Here is a 25474-nt window from a genome sequence, read left to right on the forward strand (position 1 = left end):
AAATACGAGTTCATAGTTCAGTGCCTCACAAAAGACTGAAAGGCGGGCTTCTTTCACCTGACGCAATGTCTAGAAATATTTATTTTCAACGAATCAAATGAGAAAGGAAACGATGTGTCAAGTGCAAAGACAATGACTGTCAAAGGGTTTATTTATTGCCGCTTCTACCCTCAAGCTGTGTCCATACCGTATCGCACTGTTAAAGCTTTCCTTTTGACTATGCTTACTGTTGACAAGTCATGAATGGTGTTAGCCATCAGAGATCGCGACTTGATATGATCGTTCAATTCAATCGTTTTTTTACAACAGTTGTCACTCACATAACTGTAAGTGTTAACCGCAACGTTTCGACCGCTAAACTGCCGGTCTTCACTGATAAGGTGGTTGTTTCGACTTGTTGTCAGTATCAATATAAGTAGTAACACCATGTTTGACATCCTTGCTTTGGATGTTAGTTATTGGAGGATTTCGACTCTCGTTGTTCGAACTGCTACATAAAGCGTCGCGATCAGACATCAACAACTAGATTAGCCTGAGTAAACAGACGTCGTTTCGCGGTGCCACCACTGCGTTGACAACTACAGCCATGTCAAACAATCATGAGACAAACGATCAATTTGAGCTATCATGGTTGTCATTCCGTAAGGGCGGTGAAGGGGAGCATAGTATGCAGGCGTCTTTAGTAAGCAATGCTTCTGTAACTCTCTTTCAAGAGTCCTGATCATAATTACAGCAACTCAGTCTATTGAGTGGAAATTCGCTTTCATTCATTTTTCTTTTAAGATAGCTGTCCATAGCGTTACGAGGTGGCAGAGGGTACTATGCATCTCATTATCGTCAATATGTAATCAAAGATCCTTAAATCCAAACTCAACGACACCGTTTGTTATGAACACATGCACCGTTAACCGCGTTAGGTCCTTAATTTAAACAGTACGGTTTCATAAAACGTTTAGAGAAATGATTGCCATTATCAGAAGAAAAGCTAATCATCTGTTTTATCAACAGTTTAAATACAAAACTGATCGCTTCTTAAAATTGGCCTCCACATTAAAAAAAAAAAATCTGGCTGATTTCGAATTATAACGTGATGAATCTGTTTTCGCGCGAGATTTTTCCCAACTCGCGCGCCAGCTTCTCGCCGAATCCTGAGACAAAAGAAAAGTAAAACTCCTTGAAGCTAGCTGTCTTAGAAACCACCGTAGCCTTTCTATTTTCACCGCTAGTTCCGTTTCTAAAGCTTCTTTTTGTTTAATTAAAAACTGAATAAAATAAAATGACGCCAAAGCGTTATCATAAATCCATTTGTGACCAACATTTTAAAGTCCCCTGACCCGTAACAAAGTATTGCATCCAACTAATGAATTGTCCTTGTTCTTCAACATGAGTGAAATTCATTTGACCGCTTATTATGTCTTGTGCATACCTTTGATCTGTTGGTAGCTCCTTTCAGAAAGAACATGTACAGCTCTGTAACGTTTTGACGCATCTATAGGTTTGGTATAGCTCCAGATAAACTAATATTGTGCCGCGCTCTTGGCCTACAATTAGAAAAATGTAAAGACAAAACAAGCAAAGCAGGCTGCTACAAAAACGCCAACATTTCTTAATTTAAATTTCGACATCCTATGGAGACTAAATGAATATCTTCTATTAATATGAAAGTTACCAGTCAATTTTAATTGCACGTATTTGTTCAACACCTTCCATGATTTCTGGGAAACATTCTTGGATTCTTTAACAAAACATTTGCCGCCGGAAAAAAGCAATAGTAGTCTGGGAAGGATGATTAAGGCCGGAATTTTGAGGGAGAATCTCATTAAGATGCAATAGATTGTTAGTGCTTATCCGTTAATGGATTTACTCAATAAAGGTTTGAGAAAAATGAAATAAATCGAAAATCGACTGAATTTAAGTTCATTTCAGTCACCAAAGACGCCACACTCGCCAAAAACGCCAATGAGATGCCTGTGTTTTACCAAAGGGCTCGTGTGAGACACGCAACGAAGTTTACGTGAAGAACCCACGCGTGGATAACGCGAGATGTACTTCGCGTGTGCATTATTAGTTAATCTTTAAAACTATTTGGAATTAAGCTAAAATAATATAATACTATAATATGTCTATAGTGCTTATATATCATTGTACTACGCCTCAACAAAACAAATTTAATTACAATACTAATTTAGGTTATTTTTAATTCAGATAGTGGATAAAATGCTTTTGACAACCAATCTCATCATTGGACAATCATTTTTCTAGAAAATAAATCCATTAACGGATAAGCACTAACAATCTATTGCATCTTTACACAACCATTTCCATGAAGATAACATTCTTTAGTGAATAAGGACAAGCATAAGTGTCATCATAACATTCAACCATTTGAAAAGAAATTTAAAACTCGCTGTGTGAATTATCCTTAATTTTCTTGCCGCCATTTAGACACCGTTGTAGTAAATACGTTTACATAAAACGATACCACTGTCCACATTAAGCTGTCTTGATGGAACCAATATTCCCTTAAAAAGCAACAATTAAAGCAGCCATCAACCGTCCTGAGGTGTAGGAAGAGATGATTATTACCGAAACATATGAAGGCAAACTTAGTGCTTTCGAAGTGGAACTGAGAGTTACTTTCATTCATTCAAAATCTTCAGTAATTTGATCATGTCTGTATCGCACTAGTCAAAGGCAGTTATTTTTTAGGTCTCTCAAGAAATTTGCTTTGTTTATTAGCAAGCATTCAGTAGTCGCGTGTTTTAATTGTTATTTTTTTAAATCGAGTTTTTCTATCAACTTAAGCTGTCTATTGTTTTTGATAAAAAAAGTAGAGGTTTAAACTTGCATAAGCCGCCTTATTTTCATGACAAGCGTAATACTACAACTTTCTTGTACAAGATCCGTTAATTGTAACGGTTAAAATATTATCCATTAAAATACAACATCTTGCTGGAATGTGTCCTAGCGTGGTACTCAGTTGATTAACAACACCTCTCTGTGAAGGACATCGCTTTCATTACGTCTTCTGTTCAGAAAATTCTCAAATGACACAGGCATGGCCTCACACTGATCGCTTCCTCTTTTTCGCTGGAAAAGATACATCTGTATGCAATAAAAGATGGAATCGTCTTCCTTTAAAGGACAACATCCTTCTCGGTGGACTGAAAATCGCAGACAAATATTGATGAGAACGCACCAAAAATCACCGTTTAGATTAACCCGCCATCTGAAAGCGCTTTAATGTGGCCCAGTTCACACTTAAACGTTATCGCTTGTAAGTAAATTTTCAGCTTCCATCATCGCGTAGCGACGAAAACGGAAAGTCATCGTAAAGGCATATGTTTGAAAAAAAAAATAATAAAATAAGATAACGGTTTGCCAAGTGATTGTTTCTAGTGAAATGTTTTCGATCTCGACGGGCTTTTAATATATATTTTGTAGATGTGAATTTCAGCGTTTTTTTCAAAAGATTATCACTTGTTTCATGCACGTTTGCCCACCATCAAATTTGAGTCAACGTACATGGGGCTCATTTCTGCGTTTCCTCAAGTTAAAAAATCTGGATCCACTCGCTTGTTGAGATTTATGATGGCTACATTCAGAACGGCAACCGTTAAAAAATAATACGAACAGTACGAATTAACAAACACTTTGTAAAATCCCGTTAGGCCAGGTGAACATGAATGGACGAGAAAACCGGTTAAACCAGTATTTATATTTGCACCTGGACCATATGAATGTACCAAAAAACTGTCATACCCAGTCTCCTCTCTTCTCAATGCCCAAATGTAGGCCGTCTGAGATCTGGGTACTACTTAGGTGTTAAGTTAACAGTGTAAACAATAATCAATGTTTGGAAAGTTTCTTTTATTTTCTTTAAATATATTCGTTATGAATGTCGAGAGACAAGGTGTACTGTTATAGACCCTTGTAGTTAAATAGTTATTGTTTATTTTTAATCTTTGAATTAAACATATTTACAGTTCCTTGCATACGTCCGTCGTTTACATGTAATTATTTACAGTAAAGAGATGAAATTGTTTCCATATTTTTCACTCCATATGAAAACAGTATATACTTTTTTTATTTTTAATCTTTGAATTGAACATTATTTAAAGTACCTTGCATAAGTTCGTATCTTACATGTAATTATCTTCAGTAAAGAGATGAAATTGTTTCCATATTTTTCACTCCATATGAAAACAGTTGTTTGTTTGTTTGAGGTCTAATAACCTTAACTTTTTCCAAATCTCATGGTCATGACTAACATGGAGGTACGCGAACCAGTTTATGCTAACAAATGCCGTGTTAATTTGTTCTTTCTGACCGTCGAAGAGTTTTTGCAGCAAACAACGCTACTTATTTTGGCGATAAAAACTTGAATTTGCCAGTATATCTGTTGGCTGTCGCTTATAGAGACTTTATGAAAGCAGAAAAAAAATTAAAGAGCGTCTAAGAAGAGTTGAAGTTGTTTGTTGACGTAATTTTCACTCCAAGGACACAAGCACCCTCGACTTGATTCCGAGGCAGTTTTATGTTGAAGAGCTGAATAGAAGGTGATCACGAAATTCATCAGATCTCGGCAGTCTGCGTTTAGCCACTGATTGGCATCGATGTTCGCAAAATGAACTTTATTCCTCAATCCTGCTGGCTTGGCTCTATGTTCTATTCTAGTAGAAAAGAAATTCCAAACTTTTTCGTCTCGTTTAATTTTCGTGCAATTTGATCTTCAAACAAACTTTCTTCCACCTCGCCAGACTAGACTGGCAAGCCGCGAGGGCTTTTGTCTTCTGTGCTCTTTGCGATTGTTTTATTATTATTTGTGTAAAGTCTCTGAATGAAGTTTAAATTGTCTGTTCAGGCACGGTTTTTACTCCTTGTCATCTAAACTGACGTATGATTTGTGTTGTTGACGTAACCTTGAATTTGCAGAGGCGTCTTGTCGGTTTTATGCTGGAAAAACTCTTGGTAAGCATCATTTACGTGTCACTCTCACTCTCTGTAAAAGTAAAGAGAAAAAATATGTAATATTGCAAATAAGTAAAGTACGTAAAGCTCATTAACTGTTTCCCTCCGAATGCAACGACAAGATTCAGAATAACATAATTTTAATAACTTGGGAAAAAAGAACAAAACCTCAACATTCAAAGAAGTGCTCAGTAAGAAGCTTAAATTTGAAAGGTCACACTTTAGGATTTTATCTTGATAAATAGAATTAAATAGACAATATTACAGCAAAGTACTGCTCAGTAGCTTTCATTTGAATGGTCACACTTTAGGATTTCAACCGCAAACTCAAAAGCTAGAATCGCCTTGTACAGCAAAATAAACAGCACCACGGGAAAGTACTGCTCAGTAGCTTTCATTTGAATGGTCACACTTAAGGATTTCATCCACAGACTCAGACGTTAGAACCACCCTGTACAGCATAATAAACAGCACCACAGGAAAGTACTGCTCAGCTGCTTTCATTTGAATGGTCACACGTTAGAATTTCAACCACGGACTCCAACCGGTTAGAACCACCTTGTACAGCATAATAAGCAAAATCACTAGAAAGAACTGCTCAGTAGCAGTTTTGTTTAAGTGAAGTTAGTAGTAATAGAGGGTCAAAATTGGCACAAGCAGACAGTTAGTATGCTTACCCTTTTGCAGAGGTAAAATGATCCAATCAGAATGCAAAGCAAATACATATAGCGCGGGCGGCACCAAACGCGGGAAAACGCTTACGAGCAAGTCACGAGTGATTTGGGGTTTGCTTCTCATTGGTTAAGAAAGTGGCGTGAGTTTGCTAACCAATCACAGAGTGCAGCAAACAGCAAAATGAACTAATCATACGTGTAGCAGGCACCAAGTAGCGTGGGCAGTACCAAGCGCGGGAAAACACGCATGAACAAGTCACGATTGGTTTTGATTTTGCTTCTCATTGGTTGAGAAAGTGGCGTGAGTTTTGCGAACCAATCATAGAGTGCAGTAAAGGAAAACCTTCATTATAGTGATAGTAATACAGTGCCAACAATTTATAAACTCATATGCAGCAAATGTTACCCGAAAGTCACACTGTAGCTAAAGTTTCGGTATTCAATTAAATACAGTAGATGATAAACTACTTTGAGGCAAATGGGCTCTGTCCTTAAGCTTCCTCAGCCAAAATACTATCAGAAACCATGAAAGAGCCTGTTTACAGTTTAGGCTTGAGTTGTTCAACCCTCTCTTCAAAATTGCCATGTCCCTCCTGTATATGCCGCTGAAACGCACACAAAACAGTGATGAAGCGTTTTAAGATGGGTGTATCACAGGTAACAGCCTCGTCTTCAAAGCACTTGACGTACTCGTGGTAGCCTGCGTGGTTTTTGTTGTAAACCATAAAAGGAAACTCAAACCTAATCTCGTCTTCCTTGAAACATTTGCGCACGGCATCCCCAGCACACGGCTCGTAGCAGTCCTCCTCTATGAGTAGACAATAGAATAGAACAGTAAACTATCGGTGCCAGTGCTAATTGAGTCTTTTAGAGGGATGCCAATTCTTGATATCAGTCCAATACTAGAATGACTGCATCAGTTATGGCAAAGACCAACCCGAGGTGACTTTTAATGTGGCTAGCATGGATTTCCAACATTTATACTTTAACGCATCAATACTGCCATTCTTTATCAGTTGATACAACAATAATGGAATGAAACAAATGCGTAATCATTGGTGAACAAGTTATGGTCGTTTTTCTCGACATAATAAGTCACCATGATAGCAACAGTATAACCAGTTAAAGACACCCCTAATTCTAGCTTTAAGTGGTTGTAACTCAAGAACGAGCTCGGTGACTCTCATTATTATTATGAAACTGTGATCAGCATGTTAAGAACAACAATTTAAGGTGTTAGGAGCTTTGATTTTAATTAAGGGTTTACCGCTTTAGTTCTTTCTCGCTTCCTTAGTAAAATTAATAGCATATCCAGTTTTCCTCCATAGTTCAGGCTTTATCCTGTGACCAGCCCCCAAAATTGCTGATATACAACATCTTTGATATCTGGTACAGCGCAAACCTGAATTTAAACTGTGAACAGGCTCGTTAAACTGAAAGGGCTGTCCGAATCTTGAAGAGCGCCATGGGACATTTCATTTTACGGGCGTCATTTTAGCGATTGAACAAAATTCACCCACTGATACTCGTCAAGTTCTCTTTCTCCATTATTCCTATGAAAGAAAAAAAAAATGGCTAAACGAGAAAAGTAAAAAACAGAATTAACATGTTTGATGGGGGCTCGAGCCCATGCCTGGATCTGATCCTAAAGGTAGTGGTTTGGGCGTGGTGTATGTCGTTGCATTGTTTCCTTGGACAAAGACCTCTACCGAGGATTAAAATTGCCAGGCCAGATGACGAAATGCTGTTGGGTGACACTCATTGCTATAGCATCGAAATCATCTGGTCAGGAAATATGAAATCTGCGTTGAAGATCGTCGACTGAGTTAATATCAGCTTTCATTCGGGAATTAAACTAAGAAAACCTACCGACGGTGTTCCAAGCAAGCTGTAACTATCTTTGTACTGGGTAAAGTGTAAATATAAATTAATTTTCTAGATTCAGTGCTATTTTGCAATTATATTTGCAAGTTGCGGTGATATATTTTTTTGTCTCATCTGTGAATTTATATTTGCAGGATTCTAAAACTTAAGGAAAATTTATTTTATTGTTTATATACATACGCAAGTCCCCCAAAGGACGGGCTGTGGCCACAAAACAAATTCTCTTGGGCTGCCTGTGTGTTGTCAACTCCAATCCTCTTACATGAAGAACATACTTCAAAAGAATCTGGGAACTAATTTCTAAATTTCAATATGGCGCAGGTTGGAATCCCTAACAGAGTATTCGGTCGATTTGTTCGTCCGTTACAGCGGCTAGTTTTTAACTACTGTAAACGCGGAGGAAGCAGCAGAGGAATAAGGTAATGCACTAACTGTTGAAAAGGCTTTTGTCTTTTCGTGAACCTCTTTTGACTGGCATCGCCTCGTGTGTTTCTCTCAGGGAATACATTGACAAGGAGATCGTGGAATTTACAAAGAACAATCCTGAAGTTACAGTTTACGTCAGAGAACGAAATGGGAAACATCCCAGGATCGTTGCAAATTTTCGTAAGTTAATTTAGCGTAATGGATGTCCAATTAAATAAATTGTCTTCAAGTGGTTTTAAAAATGACCCCTTGCAATTGATTGTGCTTTTTCCTGCATAAATAAAAAAATGACTGTTTAATGCGCCGATCAACTCGAAACTTCAACATCCCCCCCCCGGGCAAATCCCGGGCATTTGAACTTTTGAAGATTGGATCGTTCAAATTCCCGCCCCTCGGGCCAAAATGGTGTTCAAATGCCCTACCTTATCGTCGGATTTGTCTGTCAAATGCCCCTCCTAAAGAACAATCGTTGTCGGCTCCTGTCATGAGTTACTACAAAAGCCACAACTTGAACATTGAAACTAATGATTGGAAGTTGAATTTATTAAGTCGGACAATGTCAATCAGCAAGTGTAAGCTGTTCTATTGAACCCCGAAACACGGCAAAGGTTGTTTAACGAGAAATACATAATAACATATTTAAAATGAGTTAGCCGGCTACGTAGACTGTTCGAGTGGCAGGATATTCTGCAATTTAAGCCAAAGCGGTTTTTCATTCGACAGTGTTTATTTCTTTCACTATTCACTGCGGGGCAAAGCCGCAGCTTGACTCATTGTATAAAAAATCTACATCATTTTTATATAATCTATAAAAATAATTAATATTTAAGCACTCTCACTTTTGAAGACCTTTTTTTTGTAAGCTTTTTTTGTAATGCTGTATCTCTAAACTCTTCCATCTCGTCCAAACATGTGTTTATAGCTGTTAGCGACTTCGGCGCCCCCCAAAAAAGCGATTTGAAACCTGACACTTCTGGTTCAATTTTCCCCACCCCACCCAGGCAAGGTCAAATTCCCCACCCTCGGGAAGGCCTTACCTGTCAAATTCCCCACTCCCGGGGACAGAAAATAGTCAAATGCCCGGGGTTTGCCCGGGGGGGGGGGGGATGTTGAAGTTTTGATTTGATCGGCGCATAATGTCAATGTATTTAGTGCAGAGCACTAATTGGGGATACTTTCCAGATCAAATTGGTATTTTGTAATGTTGGTTTTTTGAGGAGAGGGGAAAACCAAAGTACCCGGAGAAAAACCTCTCTGAGCAAGGATGAGAACGAACAACAAACTCAACCCACATATAATGCCGAGTACGGGAATCGAACCCGGGCTACATTGGTGGGAGGCGAGTGCTCTCACCACGGTGCCATTCCCCCCCCCCCCCCCTCCCCCCTTCCGTGGGTAGTACAGATGTCTCACCCTTTTGGTCTGCTGAGTACACTTGATTGTAAAAACGTTGGCACTTAAAAGGTATAAACCGTGAAGGATAAGGCCCAACAGCTTTCTGACCTATCAGCTTATTTATCTTCATGTTGTTAAAAAATAAAAGTATATGCAGTTTTTAGGGCTTAAAATTCACATATTGCTCACAGGCAAAGAAAAAGACACAAAATATGCACATGCCAATCAATTATCCTATTATTTTACCAGGTTGCATTGTTTACAAAATATAAATATTGAAAGTTTGCACAGGAAAACTTTTTTCAACTGAGTGTATACACAACAAAAATGCATATGAAATCAAGTGTGGCTATGTATTGTACTTATCTTAGTCATGCTGATCAATTGGTGTTGAATAAAGACCATTAAGGCTGGTTGAGACTGCTTGACTTTGCCATACCAAGAGGTGAAGACGATGGAAGGGAAATACTTAAAATTATTAAAAACTGCATCATTGTATAATGCAATTCGAGGGATTTGATTGGCTTAGCGGCCATGGTATATGAGCAATTATACCATGGCTGAGAAATGGCGACCATTAAATTGCCTTCTGGTCGTTCTTGCACAGCGAAATCAGTAAGATCTAGCAATATTTCTCGGTTGTTTTTAATAAAACAATTATTCCACTTGTGCTTGTTGGATATGAGATGATTATAGCCAACGAGGCGCGTAAAATTATACATAAATTTGAACTGGGGATGAAAGAATGCTGCATAAAGTGGAAGTATTATGCAAATTTGCTGTCATTTCAAAACCCAAAAATGTTTGTCTGTCAGCAGAAACAAAGAAATAATTGTCAGTGTTGTTGTAAATAATTTTTATCACCCCAGTGCAATAAAAATGTCGATTAGTGCCTCTGGCCAGAGACAGAGTAGGTTGGTATGGATTGAAACTTGAAAAATGTTAGGCTAATTTTTTTCAAGTTCTTGTATTTTTTGTTTCCAAAATGTGCTAGAACGGATAACAAGTTGTTCCTTTCAAGAATTGAGTTGATTTTTTTTCCTCTTGTCATTCTAGAATTATTTGGCAGCTGATTGAAGGTCTTAATTCATCATTTTTAACAAAAGATATCAAAAACGCCATGATACTTCCCCTTTAAGATGCAGACATTACTGCAATGGCTTGCAGTTCAGGTGTATCGCTTCCAAATTTTTCGTATTTATTTACTTTTGTGTTTTAGTGAATGGCAACAGTAAAATAGTGGAAGTGAAGAACAAAACTCCAGAGGAGATCGAAGAGTGGGTTGAAAGACTTAGGCATGAATCAGGAGTAAAAGTACAAAGGATAAGACAATTTTGGCACACAGAGAATCCTTCCATACAAGGAACATGGACACCATTCCTAAACAAGCCGCCATCACTGAGACGGTCAACTGTCAATGGATCCACGGCGCAAAGACAATCAAACAGTTGAATCTGTGTGGATGTAGCCAACATTGCAGACATTGGCGAGAAATTACCAAGTTTGGTCTTGTTCAACAAGGTGATTGTGGCACCTTTTTGCCTCCCCCACCCAAAACTCTTTTCCACTTATTACCTTGTAAAAAGATAATGTTTTGAGAGGGTTGTTCAAGTTGGGAAAGATGTCGGCAGCAAAAACTGTAAAGTGGGCAGCTTATGCAGTCAAATGGGCCATTTGTGAGTTGCTAAGGACAAAACTTTTCATATAAAAATTAGTTTTGTTTGCATGTGAATGTAAAATAATTTCTAATTAAAGCAATGTATGATTAGCGTCACTTTCTTAATGCCAGGTTCAAAGCAACTCAACAATGTCCTACCAGTATTTGTATAAAGCTGTAGCTTTAAAGAAACCACAGTGTCAACATGCATTTGGTGAATTTGTTGAGTCATGAAGAGTCTTTATGTAGTGATCATTTTCTTTATTCTCCTGAGCTGTATGCTTGATTAAGTAGATATTGTGGTGAGAAATAAGGTGCCGATCATTATTAAGATGTTTAGAAAGGTTTTAACACCCCTGGCAGACTAATTCCTCTAAAGATGTCCCTGCAAGGGCAAGTAATTCATGGTACTTAAGGTACCATATAGTCACCCACATAACCCTAACCCTCCATATAGTCACCCTCACCTTACCATGAATTACATGCCTCTGCAAGGAAATAAAATCCCTCTGGCTTTTAAAGGGTGGTGGGGGGAGGGGGGTGAATTTGCTTGAACATCTGAATAAAATGTAAAATATAAGAAACATTTGAATTTTTTTTGTTATTTCTTTTGGCATATTATGTTCCATCAGTGATTGTGTGAACCTAAGTGTATATAACAAAAACAAAATTATTTGTTCATCAAATCTTCATGTTGTTCTCATAAGAAAGTAGAAAAATAGAGTCCTTATCAATTTTTCTTCCCCCTGCTTTTGAGGCATATAAAAGCATCAAATTTCTTTTCCGGTTGGGTACAATACAGCACAAGATGGGAGACTGGGGATAATAGGGCTGTGATGTCAATACAGGAACACTTAGTATGTCGCGTATTCAAACGACGAAAACAGACACACAGTGTTGATTAGTCTCTGTTTACCGTCTGTGTTTTACCGTTTGAATACATGACATACTTAACTTGAAACCTTTTTTTGGTAAATAATAACTGAAATAATTTACTCTGACTTGCAAATAACTTATAAGCTTTGTGCTCTAAAAGTGAAAACCTTATCTTAAAGGGGAAGTATCATGAAAATTTGATGTTATTTCAAAACCCAAAAATGTTTGTCTGACAACAGAAACAAACAATAATTGTCAAGTTTTGTCACAAAATTATCACTCCAAAGTGATACTGACTGTAGATTAGTGCCCCTGGCCAGAGACAGAGTAGGCCTGTATGAGTTGAGACTTGAAAAATGTTGGGCTAATGTTTTTCAAGTTATCATATTTTTGTTTCCAAAATGCGCTAGAACAGAGGACGAGTTGTTCCTGTCGTCGTTCCAGAATTATTTTGTAGCAAAGTGAAGGTCTTAATTCAACATTCTTAGCAAAAGAGGTAAAAAAAAAACCATGATACTTCCCCTTTAAAGGATCTTCTTATTTTCTATGTTTAACGATGGTGCCTACAATTAACGAAGTCTTTTCGCATACTTTGTGACTATGGGGGAAAAGGTTATCTTAGTATGGGCTATGGAATCCAGAAAGATAATAATTTGGGGTAGTGGGGTATTTTTTGTGAGATAATTAAGGCAATACAGTGGCATCACATCTGTTTCACTTTGTGGCTTCTCAGTGAAGAAAAAAAAACTGCGGGTGTCTATATTAACCTTGCTTCACTCATGTGGTTCTAACTTTACAGTCTGTGCATGAAATGTTGATGTGTGATAGTTCAGATGTTATTGAACGCAAGTGTAGCCGCTGGGATGAGACTGTTTCAGAAGTCATTTACACTGTATTTCGGTAAAGACGGCGAGGAATCTTTTACACCCTACTACACAGCAGGTTGTCAGAGGAGCAGTCTATGAAGTCGACAGTAAAGAAAATATTTCAATCTTGAGAATAAAACTTGAAATTATTTATGTGAAAATCAAACCAGGAAAATAAAATGGGAATTTTTATGCCAAATAACTTCCCCTGTAATACTTCAAAACAAATATACCAGTAAACCTTTATTGTAACAACGAAAACTGTACAATTTACAAACTTGTATGAGTTGTTAAATTACACGATATAACCACGGTAGGTTTGCCAGAACTTCAATGTTTATGTCAACTCAAACAACCAGTTTTTCTAAACTCTCTTTAGTGCTGACATGACCTTTTCCTAGACTAGTGTTGACTTAAGGCCAATATCAGTGTTCATTAATATACACAGTGATTACACAAGATTATAAACCAATAAATACACTTCAATAAAAGTTAATATTTCTGACCAGTGGTTTAATTACCTCAATTTAAGAATCATTTTTGTTTCAACAGAAATGAGATCATGTGGTCTCAAAATTCTTCCCAGCTCTTAAGAAAGCCACATTACTCAAATAAATGATTCGCTTGCTACAAACTGTATTACAAGCACCAGTCACTAGTGATAAGTGTATAAGTGAGTACATTTTTGTAGAGAATAAAAATAAGAAAATAAGAATCCACAATATATCAACTGCATGGACATGTATTTTAAAATCAAATCATTAACACCCACGGATCTGATTCAATTGTCCCACAATGCAGGTATATTTTCATTATACAATCCTGGCCAAATTGTTGGAACAGGGGACTCGCTTGGGCCGATATGCAGACATGATTTTTCTCCTATGCATTCTCCCTCCATTACAAAGGCCATGAACAAAGACAAATCAACAAGTGTAAATCCTCAACATTGAACAGAGATGTCGATCTTGTTGAAGCCAAGTAAAATGGGAAAAATTGCCAAAACAGTCAAGTGTCGCTAATGTCTTATTGGCCAGGAAAATAGTTGCATGTGGAGCTGTCAATCTATTCCTGGGAAAATTTTTCACTACTCATACTTGTAAGCAGATGAAAATCAACTATAATTTTCACAATACTTCAAATTACTTAGTAAGGAAAATAATTTATCAGTTTCCATGAAAATAGTTTGTCAAAAATATAATCATTTATCAGGATCAAGATAACTTAAAGAAATTAAAGAGTTTTAAAAAATGAGAAATTCTGGCATCCTTTGCCATATAACAGGTAAAAAACATGGGCAGCTAATTAAAAGCTGTGCTCCTTGATTGGTTATTTTCAAGGCTCCTCGATGAGTTTAAAATAACAGCAACATTACTGCATAGCAGCAAAATAATTAACTGTTTTTAAAAAAACCCTTTGAACATCTACAACAATTAAGGACAGGCAAACTTTATAAAATAAAAAGGTTCTAACTATAAACCTTAATTGCCATCTCACCATTCTAATAAGATTAATAACTGGATTACACTGAGTGTGAAGATGACTCGGGGAGCATTCTTTTGGGACTATTCTGTAATAGGAATACAAGGAGTACATAGGAATAGGCAAAGTGGCATTCTTTGCGGAAATAAATTCTGTGTATTCCGTTATTCCTGAACCACAATAAGAAAAACCAGAATTATTTTAAAAGAATTCACCCTCAATACATCTACACTCTTTATGCTATTTTAAAACTTGTATATTTTCGTAAGTTTTCTTCATCACAAATGATATTAAATTATACATTACAAGCTCTAAGAAAAAAAAACAACAAAAGTTAAAACATCAGTCATGAACGCAGTTACTGTTACGGTCGAAAGCTAAGCAGTAATGGTTGTCTTCATAGTCACTTGATAATCCTGAATTGTCGCGAAGTTAATTGTTTTCATGAAACTTCCTTCGTTTTAATTTTCACTAAAAAAATGTTGATTTGTGTTTCAGAGTCACTAACTCTAGAGAACAATTACCTTGCCATTAAGGGTATCTGTAACAGCCACAGCAATGTGACCCTCCATGCTCACTGTAATCCCGGTTAAAGAAAAATTCTTCTCTTCAGTTACTATTCTCCTCACGAACTCACCATCGTTAGTGTATATTGCCACACACAGGTCCTCTGTTCCTCGTTCCCATCCAGCGACGACAACAAATTTACCGGATGGATGACAGGCAATACGCCAGTACTCATCTTCTTTGTTGTTAATGTTGAATTCACGCTGCTGTTCACCATCTTCGGTGAATATGAACACACAGGAACCATCCAGTGTCATGATCTGGCCATCAGGACCAGCAATGACTTCATATGCATGCTTCAGTAACCCGTCTCTGAAGCTGTGTACATATCTCCCCTCATACTCGTACACATCCACAGCCTCTTCTGTCAGTATCAGCACTTTGTTATTGGTGACTGCCAGTCTGTCCCAGCCCCGTCCCCTCACAGGAAACTTGTGTAGTAGGTCAGCGGTACGACTGAATATCTGAACTTCCCGCTTAGCCCCATACCTCGACCCGACCAGTAGATAGATGTTGCTATTGTTCACATCAGTGGCGACATCAAAAACCTGTAAGCCCGTCTCAGTGTTATTAAGTTCAGGGTGAAATTGGAGAACAAACTTTCCGCTGCTGTCAAACACTTTCACACTTCCATCCGAATCGTCTGTTATAATAAACTGTTTATCTGCGTTTGTAGCGATACCCATAGGATACTTCAGCTTGTGCTCCTTTTCACCCTCCCGACCAAATAACCATGGTGTGACACAGCAGTGCTCCATACCTTGTTTCTGCAACACTTTAGAAACTCTTTCATCAAAGAGCAGATCCACTTTCTCTTCCCCGGTATCAAGACAAGGCCAGTCGTACAGCGGGTTGTTGTTAAAACTGGCCTTCAGAATAACATCGTAGATGGTGCGATTTACATGACAAGTGGCGGAAATGATCGCCCTTCGTTCTTCTTTACTAAACCGAGCCCAGAAGCCTCTTTTAAGCTCGACAGTAAAACATTCCTTAACAGCTGACAGACTGTGTAGCTCTTCAATGCACACTCTACACGCTGCTAATGCGACCTCGGGATTGTCTACTGTCTCCAATATTGTCGACATTACTCGATATTGCATGGCCAGTACGCGATCAGACAATTCCAAAGCTTCATTAGCGAATGCTTCTGTCGCTTTTCTGCGGGCATCTTTGAATCTGTCTTTTGCATCGGCAAGCGCCCTCGTAGCTGACTCATCCACGTCAGTAAGCTCCAGTCTTCCCATTCCTTTTGCCAGAGAAACTGCTTCAGCACTAGCTGTTCCAGCTGCTGCTTCTTCCTTTATCGTGCCGTGCTCCCCTCTGGACCTTGCCTTACCAAACACTTCATACAGCAACTCGATTCCTTCTTTAAAGAAGCTGATGTTTGCTAACAAATCTTTTCTTGCCAAGCCCTTCAACTGCGACTTGATATCGTCGATTTCACGCACGATCAAGCCACGGAATTTCTGATCTGTAACGTCGCCATCCTTCAACTTTTCTGCTGCTTTATATCTTCCTTTATTCACGAGCAAGCCGATGGTGGCTTTAAACACAGCCGTTATTATGAAGGACATCACAGCTAAAGAGAAAGCCCAATGTTAATGATTAGCTTGTTACGCGGGTGCCTCGAGGGGCATACCTTGTCTAAAAACGGGCTTCGTATCATAGTTTTTCATGATAGCTTGAAATCTGCACATTAATTTATTCATTAAACTCTCCCCTCTCCTAGTAGGGATGTATTGTTCTCATTGTCGTCAACAAAAGCAGGCCAATCATTTTTTTTTTTTATTTTCGTCAACAAAAGCAGGCCAATCATAATCCATTCTTGTCGGTTGTGTGTCAGCGGTAGTTGAAGGCGACGGACGTGTATTTTTCTGCTCTGTGACTTATGTTAAAAACTATGCGATTCTAAGAGGTTTTTTCAGCTTTACATATGCTACAATTATGAATGAAGACCTGTCAAGTTTACAGAGGAAAGGAAACAGAAAATCTTCCCTACTACGGTGAAATAATGAGCAGTGCTTACGCAGATGGAGAGCTGTAGTGACTAAATGCGCGCCAGATGTTTGATTTCTGTATCTGTGTCTACTTTTTTTGTATTTTACTCAGTTCGTTTAATTAGTGTCGTACCATTCTCGCTTTTGTTAGTTGTACTTATTTTTAGGTGGAGTCTGTTCTATCAAGTGTTCAGGTTTAGTTGCATCTGTGAGGCATTTTTTTTCGTATCTTATTTGTTTTTGATCTTTCAACGTCCCCTGTTCTATGTTTTTGGATTTGCATTTACATTTACCACTTCGAATACTTCATTAGCACTTTTCCCTTTTTTTCCTTCTTCTGCGGTCTCATTAGTAACACCTTTGGGATTATAAAATGACTGAGGCGCTCAAATTATTGTCGCTAAATGTAAGGGGCATAAGTAACTTTAAAAAAAGAAGAACAATTTTTACTTGGTGCCGGAAACGCGCAGACATTTCTTTTCTGCAAGAAACCCATTCTACAGCAACAGCAGAAAATCAGTGGAAAAACGAATGGGGTGCAGAGCTCATTACTTGTCATGGCAGTTCAAATTCCTGTGGTGTTGCAATTCTAATTAAGAAAGATGTTGATTGTACTATACACCAAAAAATTTTTGACCCTTTGGGACGCTATATTGTTCTAAAAGCTGAAATCAAAGATAAGATGTATGTGCTCATAAATGTATACGCGCCAAACAAGGATAAAGATATTGTTGCCTTCCTCAACAAACTACTTATTACAGCACAAAATGAGGATCTAGATTGAAAGAACTAGAATATTTTTATGAAGAAAAAACCAAAGGAATCATTGTACGCGTACGTGCTAGATGGCACGAATACGGCGAGAAGAGCACAAAGTACTTCTTAAATTTAGAAAAGAGAAATCACGTCAAGAAGCACATACGTAAATTGTATGTAAACGACGAAATTAAAACAAATCCACTCTGCATACTAAATGAGGTAGAACAATTTTACTGCGACTTGTACAAGAGTAAAAACAATCGTCCGGATATTGAAAATGAAATCGATTCCTTTTTAAATAATTTAAATATACCCAAACTCTCTGAAGAACAGAAAATCTCCTGTGAAGGTAAAATCACTTCAGAGGAATGTTTTTGTCTTCTTGATACCTTTCAAACTAACAAATCTCCAGGAAACGATGGAATTCCAATTGAATTTTATAAAAAATTCTGGCCTTTAATCAATGATTGCTTCATAAGGTGTGCAAATGAATGTTTTGAGAAAGGGGAGTTGTCCCATTCTCAAAAGCATGCGATTATCACGCTTATTGAGAAAAAAGGAAAAGATCGTTCTCTTATTGAAAACTGGCGCCCCATTTCTCTTGTGAACGTTGATGCAAAAATATTGTCTAAGGTAATTGCATCGAGATTAAAAAATGTTTTGCCTGATATCATTCATCATAATCAAACAGGGTATATTAAAGATCGTTTCATAGGTGAAACCATCCGTTCCATCTATGACATTATGGATTGGACTGCCAACGAAAACATTCCCGGCTTAATGATCTTCATTGATTTTCAAAAGGCATTTGATAGCATTGAATGGGATTTCCTTTTTAAATATATTGAAGCCTTCAATTTTGGTTCTGATTTTCTTCGCTGGGTAAAACTGTTCTACAACAACGTACAAAGCTGTATTATGAACAACGGCATAACTTCAAAATCCTTTCAACTTGAGCGAGGTGTCAGACAGGGTGATCCTCTTTCTCCCTATCTTTTCATTGTAGCGGTGGAAACGCTAGCTATTGCCATTCGTCAAAATCCAGCTATAAAGGGTATTACCATTGGGAAAGAAGAGACAAAATTGTTACAATACGCAGATGACACAACAGCAGTACTCGCTGACACCAACTCAGCCACGGTACTTTTTCAACTGCTGGATTTATTCAAAAATATCTCAGGACTCAAGATCAATAGCACAAAAACCGAGGGTTTGTGGATTGGCTCTTCTAAAGGAAATAAAGCAAAACCGTTAGGCATTAAATGGCCAAATGAGCCGATAAAAGCCCTGGGGGTGTATTTCACGTATGATCCAAAATTACTGAAAGAAAAGAATTTTATTGAGCGATTAGATAGCATTAAAAAACTTATTAATATTTGGTCCTCAAGAGGTTTATCTGTCTATGGTAAGGTGACAATAATCAAATCCTTCCTTATTCCAAAGTTTGTTTATGTGTGCTCGGTACTACCTACACCTAACGAATTAGTGAAACAATTGAATCAACTGTTATTTAAATTCCTTTGGAATGGCACGGATAAGGTAACACGCGTTTCGGTAATAAATGAATACGAGGAAGGTGGATTAAAAATGATCAATTTAGATTGCATGATAAAGTCCTTAAGGCTGGCATGGTTAAAGCGTATTTTTGAAGGTCAGAATGGAACGTGGAAAACTTACCTACAGCACTTGCTAGAACCGATGGGAGGTTTTTTCTTCTTAAATTGTAACTATGATATTAAGGATTACAAAATCTCTTCTAAGTTTTATTGTGAACTACTTTCTTGGTGGTCAGATTTGCGTGACTCTTTTGCCTCTCAGAGAGACTGGCAAAATGTTATTTGGAATAATAAAGAAATTCGCATTGACAAGAGACCAGTTTTCTACAAAAATTATTTCATGGCAGGATTGATCTTTACTCAAGATCTACTTTTCAGTTTAAATATAGAAGACTCTTTTTGCCACTGGTCGCATAAGATTTCCAAAACTAACTTTTTGCAATGGGCTGGCCTTCGACATTCAATACCTTCTTCTTTAAAAATTACTTCTCCCTGTCCATCTACAGCCTCTCCATTATTTTCAATTGATGACAACATCTTTGATGTCACAAAAAAGAAATCAAAGGACTATTACTCATTACTTGCACGCAAAAAAGCACAGCCTCCTAATATCGTTCGTAAATTGCAGAATGATTTTAATTTCTCGTTTGATCAGCTGAGAGAAATCTTCACTCTGCCACATTCTGTTGTGCTTGAATCATACGTAAAAGGTTTTCAGTTCAAAGTGATCAACTCTATTTTATACACAAATTCTAAATTATATAAAATAGGCTTTAGAACGGATGATCTGTGCTCGTTTTGCAAGGCAGAATCTGAAACCTTACACCACCTTTTGTATCAGTGTCCCTTTGTTAGACAGTTTTGGAACGATTTTCAAGATTACTGGCACCAACTCTCAAATCAGCAAATTCGTCTTACTCTTCAAGATGTTTTATTTGGAATTATAACTAAACCATGCCCTTTACTTAACCTACTGAATTATTTTATAATAATTGGGAAACTGTTTCTATGGGACTGCAGAAGAACCCAGATTCGACCCAAAATCCAAGGATTTCAAAGTAAAATAGTCATAAAATATGAAACCGAAAGAAAGATCAATAACACAAAATTCTTTAAGAAAAAGTGGATACTATCCCCAGTTTAATGTGAAGAATTACATTACACATAAACTTTTGTGTGGTATTTTCATTCATAAGTGCAACTGTAACCTATTGTAAGTCTCCTTTTTTTTCTTTACTTCGTTAGTAACAACTTTTAATTTAATTTTAATATTGCAACTATTGTGTAACTGTATATTGTAAGTGTTAGTAGAAGTATTTAAGTATTGTTTCTATTATGATAGTATTCGTAGTAAATTTGAGTGAATTGTAATTCATTGTAAGTCTAAAAAATAGTCATACCTTGTCAGTAGAAGAATTTAATTTAATATTGCAACTATTGTGTAACTGTATATTGTAAGTGTTAGTAGAAGTATTTAAGTATTGTTTCTATTATGATAGTATTCGTAGTAAATTTGAGTGAATTGTAATTCATTGTAAGTCTAAAAAATAGTCATACCTTGTCAGTAGAAGAATTTAATTTAATATTGTAACTATTATTATTATTATTATTATTATTATTATGTTTACTTTTTTGTAATTTAGGTTAGTATCTTAAGTTGGTATGGTTAGTATTGTAAGTAAAGTTTAGTATTCTATAGTTAATAAATTTATTTAAAAAAAAAAAAAAAATCCATTCTTGTCGCTTATATCGCAAGGGAGGGGACCCACTCACCCCTACCTGTGTGACGTTAAAGCATCATTTGAGTTATTCATTAAACTCGGATTAAATTTTTGGCTGCCATATTGTTAACATGCTGTGGACTCAAGTGTGCCGTTTTCAAACGGAATATTAACCATTTTGAAGGGGTAAATCGAAAGAATAACTTCTAAGAAGCAGTCGACATCTAAAACGGTGGAAATTGGAGAGTTCCTGGCGAAGGAATCGTGCTTTGTTTGACAGTTTTAAAACCACGATGGGACTGAAAAGAGGTCATTGGTAAGCTTACTTTATTGTAATGGAATTTCCGAAATTTCCGATACAACCATAAGAAACGTAACACAAGGGAAACAACATAACGCGATCATCGTGACTCAAACTATTCCATTAGCAAGGATAGTTTTATCAATCTGCGAAGCATGCAATTGGAATAAATGAATCAGACACAGCATCACGCGTAAATGCCAGTATAGGCATCTTGTTTGCGTAATTTCCGTTTTGTGAGTTCAGAAGATATAGGATCGTGTTGCAGTTCAGTTTTCCCGTCGTTTTCGAAATACAGTAGACAGACACATTTTTTAGAAAGAGTGAAAGAATCAAAGCGTTTATTTAAGGTACAGGAGAGGCGAAAGAGGTATGATGACGTTTTTTGTCCATCTTGAATCCGTAGTGATTTGCAGTCTATTTTGTTACATTTCAAACACGTGTTTCGTAACATAGATACGCCGCACGAGTAATCAATTAATCTTTCTTGTGGAATGTATTGTAATCAAGGTTTAATTATTATTTTCTCCTCAGTTTCTACGTAATTCCATCAAGCCATTGAATTTATATATCAAGAAAGAAGGACTGGTCTGTTGGAGTTCTATTAAATGCTTTCTGGTTCTTATCAACATTGGAGTTCAAGTTATCTCGAGCTCCGCCCGCTACAGTAAAAACTCTTTCTCACGCAACTCAGCTATGTACGTAACTTACGTCGGGAAAAAAAACAGTAGACGATCTTGAAAGTGCTGAAGCCAGCCAACCATTAATGAAACAAAAACAGACCTTTAAAGGGTCCTAGTCAGCCACACCTTTGTTTTTTGTTTATATGCAAGAGTTTGGTCATTATATTTTATTTGGAGCATGTCGAAATGAACGAAATCACTGTGAAACTACTAAAGATAATGAAACATATTTTCAGGAACACAACTTACAGTAAAGCAATAAGATTTCGCTTCACCATGCAATATTAATAATTTCGATGGCATCGAAAATGGCGGAGGCTGACTAGGGTATTAAACACAATTGTATCAAGATTAAAGGTCGTCCGCGCAAAGGGATTGGTGTAAACAGCTAAACAAAATAGAAAATTGTCTCGCCGATTCAACCAATCCAGCTCAGCTGCAAAGCGAAAGAATGTGGTTAGAAACAAAAATGGACATCTTGATCGCAGCTCAAGAACGGCTCGACGAAGAAGTATTAGACGACTTCGAAGTGAAACGTGTTGCGCAACAGAAATTTGAGATCTGGGAGCAAGAGTAAATCAAAGAATAACAGAACTTAAAGAGCTAAACAGCGAGAACTCGCGGTCAAAACTGAAAATTCGGATTTCCTCATATTTTTTCAGAAGAATCCCTTTAGAGAACTATTTACGAAAATAACAGTAAAATTCCAAAGATTTTTCGTTTTCGAGAATTCCGGCATAATGTGAAATGCCGCCGATCGCGTCGCAGCCGGCGTTAAATTTTGGTGAGATTTGGTGCACTTTCAAATCGCTCGCGAAGGAAGACGGCTGAGCGTATGTAAACGATCTTTTCAGTGAAATTAAGTGAGGCATCCTTCTAAGAATACGGTCTTATGAAAATATTGCTGGAGGATTTTTATTTACATGCAGTTTTCAAAGTCCGAATATTCCTATTTTCAGTATTTTCGTTAACACTGGAAATTGTGGAAACTTTGCGGACAAATATCGTGTCCTGGTACATCAAAATTTGTAGCAAGTATTATACTTCAGCAAAGCTCTATACATGTACTGCAATACATAAAAAATCCAGCTTGGGTAATTTAAAATCAAGCGTTGACGGAAGTAAACACATAGGGAGTTTTAATATATTTTTTTTCAAAAATGCCAGTGGTCACGCAAGGACAAGTTAATAAATTTTAAATAAATTTATTGTTTATGTTTCATTTCTGGTGGAATAAAACTACGTTGTTATTCGGAAACAAAATCTCATGTGTTAATGGGTTTATCCCTATAAAAATTAATTTCATTCCTAGTAGATGATCACCGATCGCAAACGAAAAAATGAAACGTTCAGGTGTTATGCCACGCTTTCCTCGGTACGCCAGCGTCAACTGAATGCGAAGGATACGAAACAAAATCAATAAATATTTCATATCAAAGTGTATCTGAAACCCACCACAGACGATAATGTTTCATTAAATTACTAATCGACTTGCGAGAAAAACGCCTTTGGTTCAGAAAAGTTGCGCAAAAGTTGCATTTTTTATAAATCCTAGGTTTGTCAAAGATGCATCTCATCTTCACTGTCAATAAAATGTCGTGAAGGCACTACATTGAGCTGGATAAGAGAAGAAGAGAATTGTAAAAGCTGAGGAACAAGGTATCTGTGTTTTCAATTTGCAGGTCCTAGACTATATATCATAAACAGAACTGAGATATCAGAGCCGGTAGAGAAAATCATGGTTTCACTTAATAGTGCAAGGCTGGCCATAATAGTTATCTTCAACAGCTACACGGCTATAATATATTTGAATGAGGACTTACCGTTCCAACACCTGCAAAATAGGCATTTAATGAACCATCCCCATTAATGCGAGCAATAGTTGACCCTTCTCCGTCAGATCCGGATAGAAGAGCACCAGAAAATAACAACGGTTGTTTTCCATCACTGTGTACATAGCTATTTTAAACTTGCTATTTATAAACAATGACGCAAATGGTTATAAATAGCAATGTGCGTTCTTGGTTTGAAGTGGTTTGCTCGATACTAGAAAGTGTATTTCTTCTTCCGCGATGTCATATTTTTCAGTTTCTATATATTTTCGGTTGCATTTATGGCTCATTGCTCATTTTCGTCCTTGATAGACGACGAGTCCGGTTGCGGTCAAAGTTCGAACTATTACAGCAACCTGCGTTTCTTTGGGTGAATGCCAAAAAGATGCCAATTCCAAAAAAAAAAAAAAAATCCTACAAAGGAAACTGCTAAAAAAGAAATTCCTGGAAGTAGTTCACCATCCCAAAAAAAATTCCTGCAAGTAAACTGAACCAAAGTACGATATCAAAACCAACGTCAAGTAGTTTTACTGTACATATCAAAAATATAACCTGCCCTTCTGTCATTTTAACGCATTTTACATGTATTAATGTTTTTAGAAGTGACAATGCAACAGATTACATCTGATCTCCTGCTCATTTATGGAGAACCATATTTCAAATGTAGAAGAAATATAAAACAATTTTACTATATTGCCTTCGAACTTCTCACGCTTTTCAAGTTCGCTTTTGCGTTCAACTGTAAAGAACGGTATCGACCAACACAACGAAGCAGAGTTTCCTTGACAAGTGAAAAAACGTCCCTGGAGTCATGAGGTGCGATACATTTAGTAGCTCATTTCTTTCTCGATAATCCCGAGAAAATCGAGACTCCAATTAAAGAGACTGCTACCTTGAGCGGTACTGTAATTAAACTGTGCGGAGCTTTGCATGCCTTTAATATTAAAAGAAGTTCTGTCGAAAAAATCGTGCAGAGCTTCCACGTCGAAAAAAAAAATACATGCAGACAAATCGGACCAAAAAAAAGTTCATCCACTGAAAAATTCTTAACCCCCCCCCCCCTTGATTTCTAATGGTCCACCCCTAAGACCAGGGTATTGTGTCTCTATACCACATGGTACCCGCCTCTTAGATAAAACAATAGTTTCCCCGCTTCCTCTTCTCCCCGCATTAACTACATACGTTGTCTTCTTTTTTAAATGTCATTTTCACTCAAGATTGTTTGAGGGCCGGTTGGAAAAAGCAAGCGCCTGGGATCTAGGGATTATTTTCAGCAAACTTACATAATTGTATCTATTAACAAGTTGAATACGTTGTAACCAGCTTTAAATCAATGTTATTTTCTTCACTATGGAAGAAAATGTTCAAAAACACCCAGAAAATGCCGTTTAATTAGCTACGATAAAGGTCGTTTATTTGACAGGCAGACAGACAAACAGACTACACGGGTTCATTATCGTTGAACTCCTGCGAAAAAGATGAAAATACCGCAACGTTTTTTATGGAAGTTTCGTCTTCAGTGAGCAATAGGGACCTTAAGCAGAGAAGACGACGACGCCGACGGAGACGGAACTTAAAAAATTACCTTCGCGTCTTCCGAATAAATTCGCGATGATTTATACTCTTGTAGTTTGTGTAATGTGGCCGAACTATCGAGGAGCTAACGTAGTAGGGGCGCCTTTAAAGTTCAGAAAGAGAAAGGAAAATTAATCATCATGCGTTCACGTTCTCCATAAAATCTTAAATTCGGTCATTTTTGCAGAGGACGGCAAAGAAATGTACCAAAGTGTAAAACGCACGTGCAGAGCCAGTGTTTTGCTAATTAAA

At 37.3% G+C, this 25474-nt stretch overlaps 1 protein-coding gene and 1 long non-coding RNA gene across 2 annotated transcripts in view; both read right to left on the bottom strand.

Moving 5' to 3' along the window:
• Nucleotides 1-25474, bottom strand: part of LOC146483080 (uncharacterized) — a 286359-nt gene that overhangs the window by 24227 nt on the left and 236658 nt on the right. The gene's annotated exons all lie outside the window — the stretch shown is intronic.
• LOC146483083 (uncharacterized) lies at nt 10576-16372 on the bottom strand. Its single transcript, XM_085106400.1, has one exon. The coding sequence runs from the start codon at nt 16370-16372 to the stop codon at nt 14741-14743; it is 1632 nt and encodes a 543-aa protein (XP_084962526.1). The 3' UTR covers nt 10576-14740.

This window comes from Pavona decussata, unplaced genomic scaffold (assembly GCF_977016875.1).
Source record: "Pavona decussata unplaced genomic scaffold, jaPavDecu1.1 SCAFFOLD_40, whole genome shotgun sequence".
Lineage (NCBI taxonomy): Eukaryota > Metazoa > Cnidaria > Anthozoa > Scleractinia > Agariciidae > Pavona > Pavona decussata.

What these genes read in the sequence shown, in the direction of transcription:
- LOC146483083 (XM_085106400.1), bottom strand. Translation starts at nt 16,372, where the DNA reads ATGTCCTTCATAATAACGGCTGTGTTTAAAGCCACCATCGGCTTGCTC.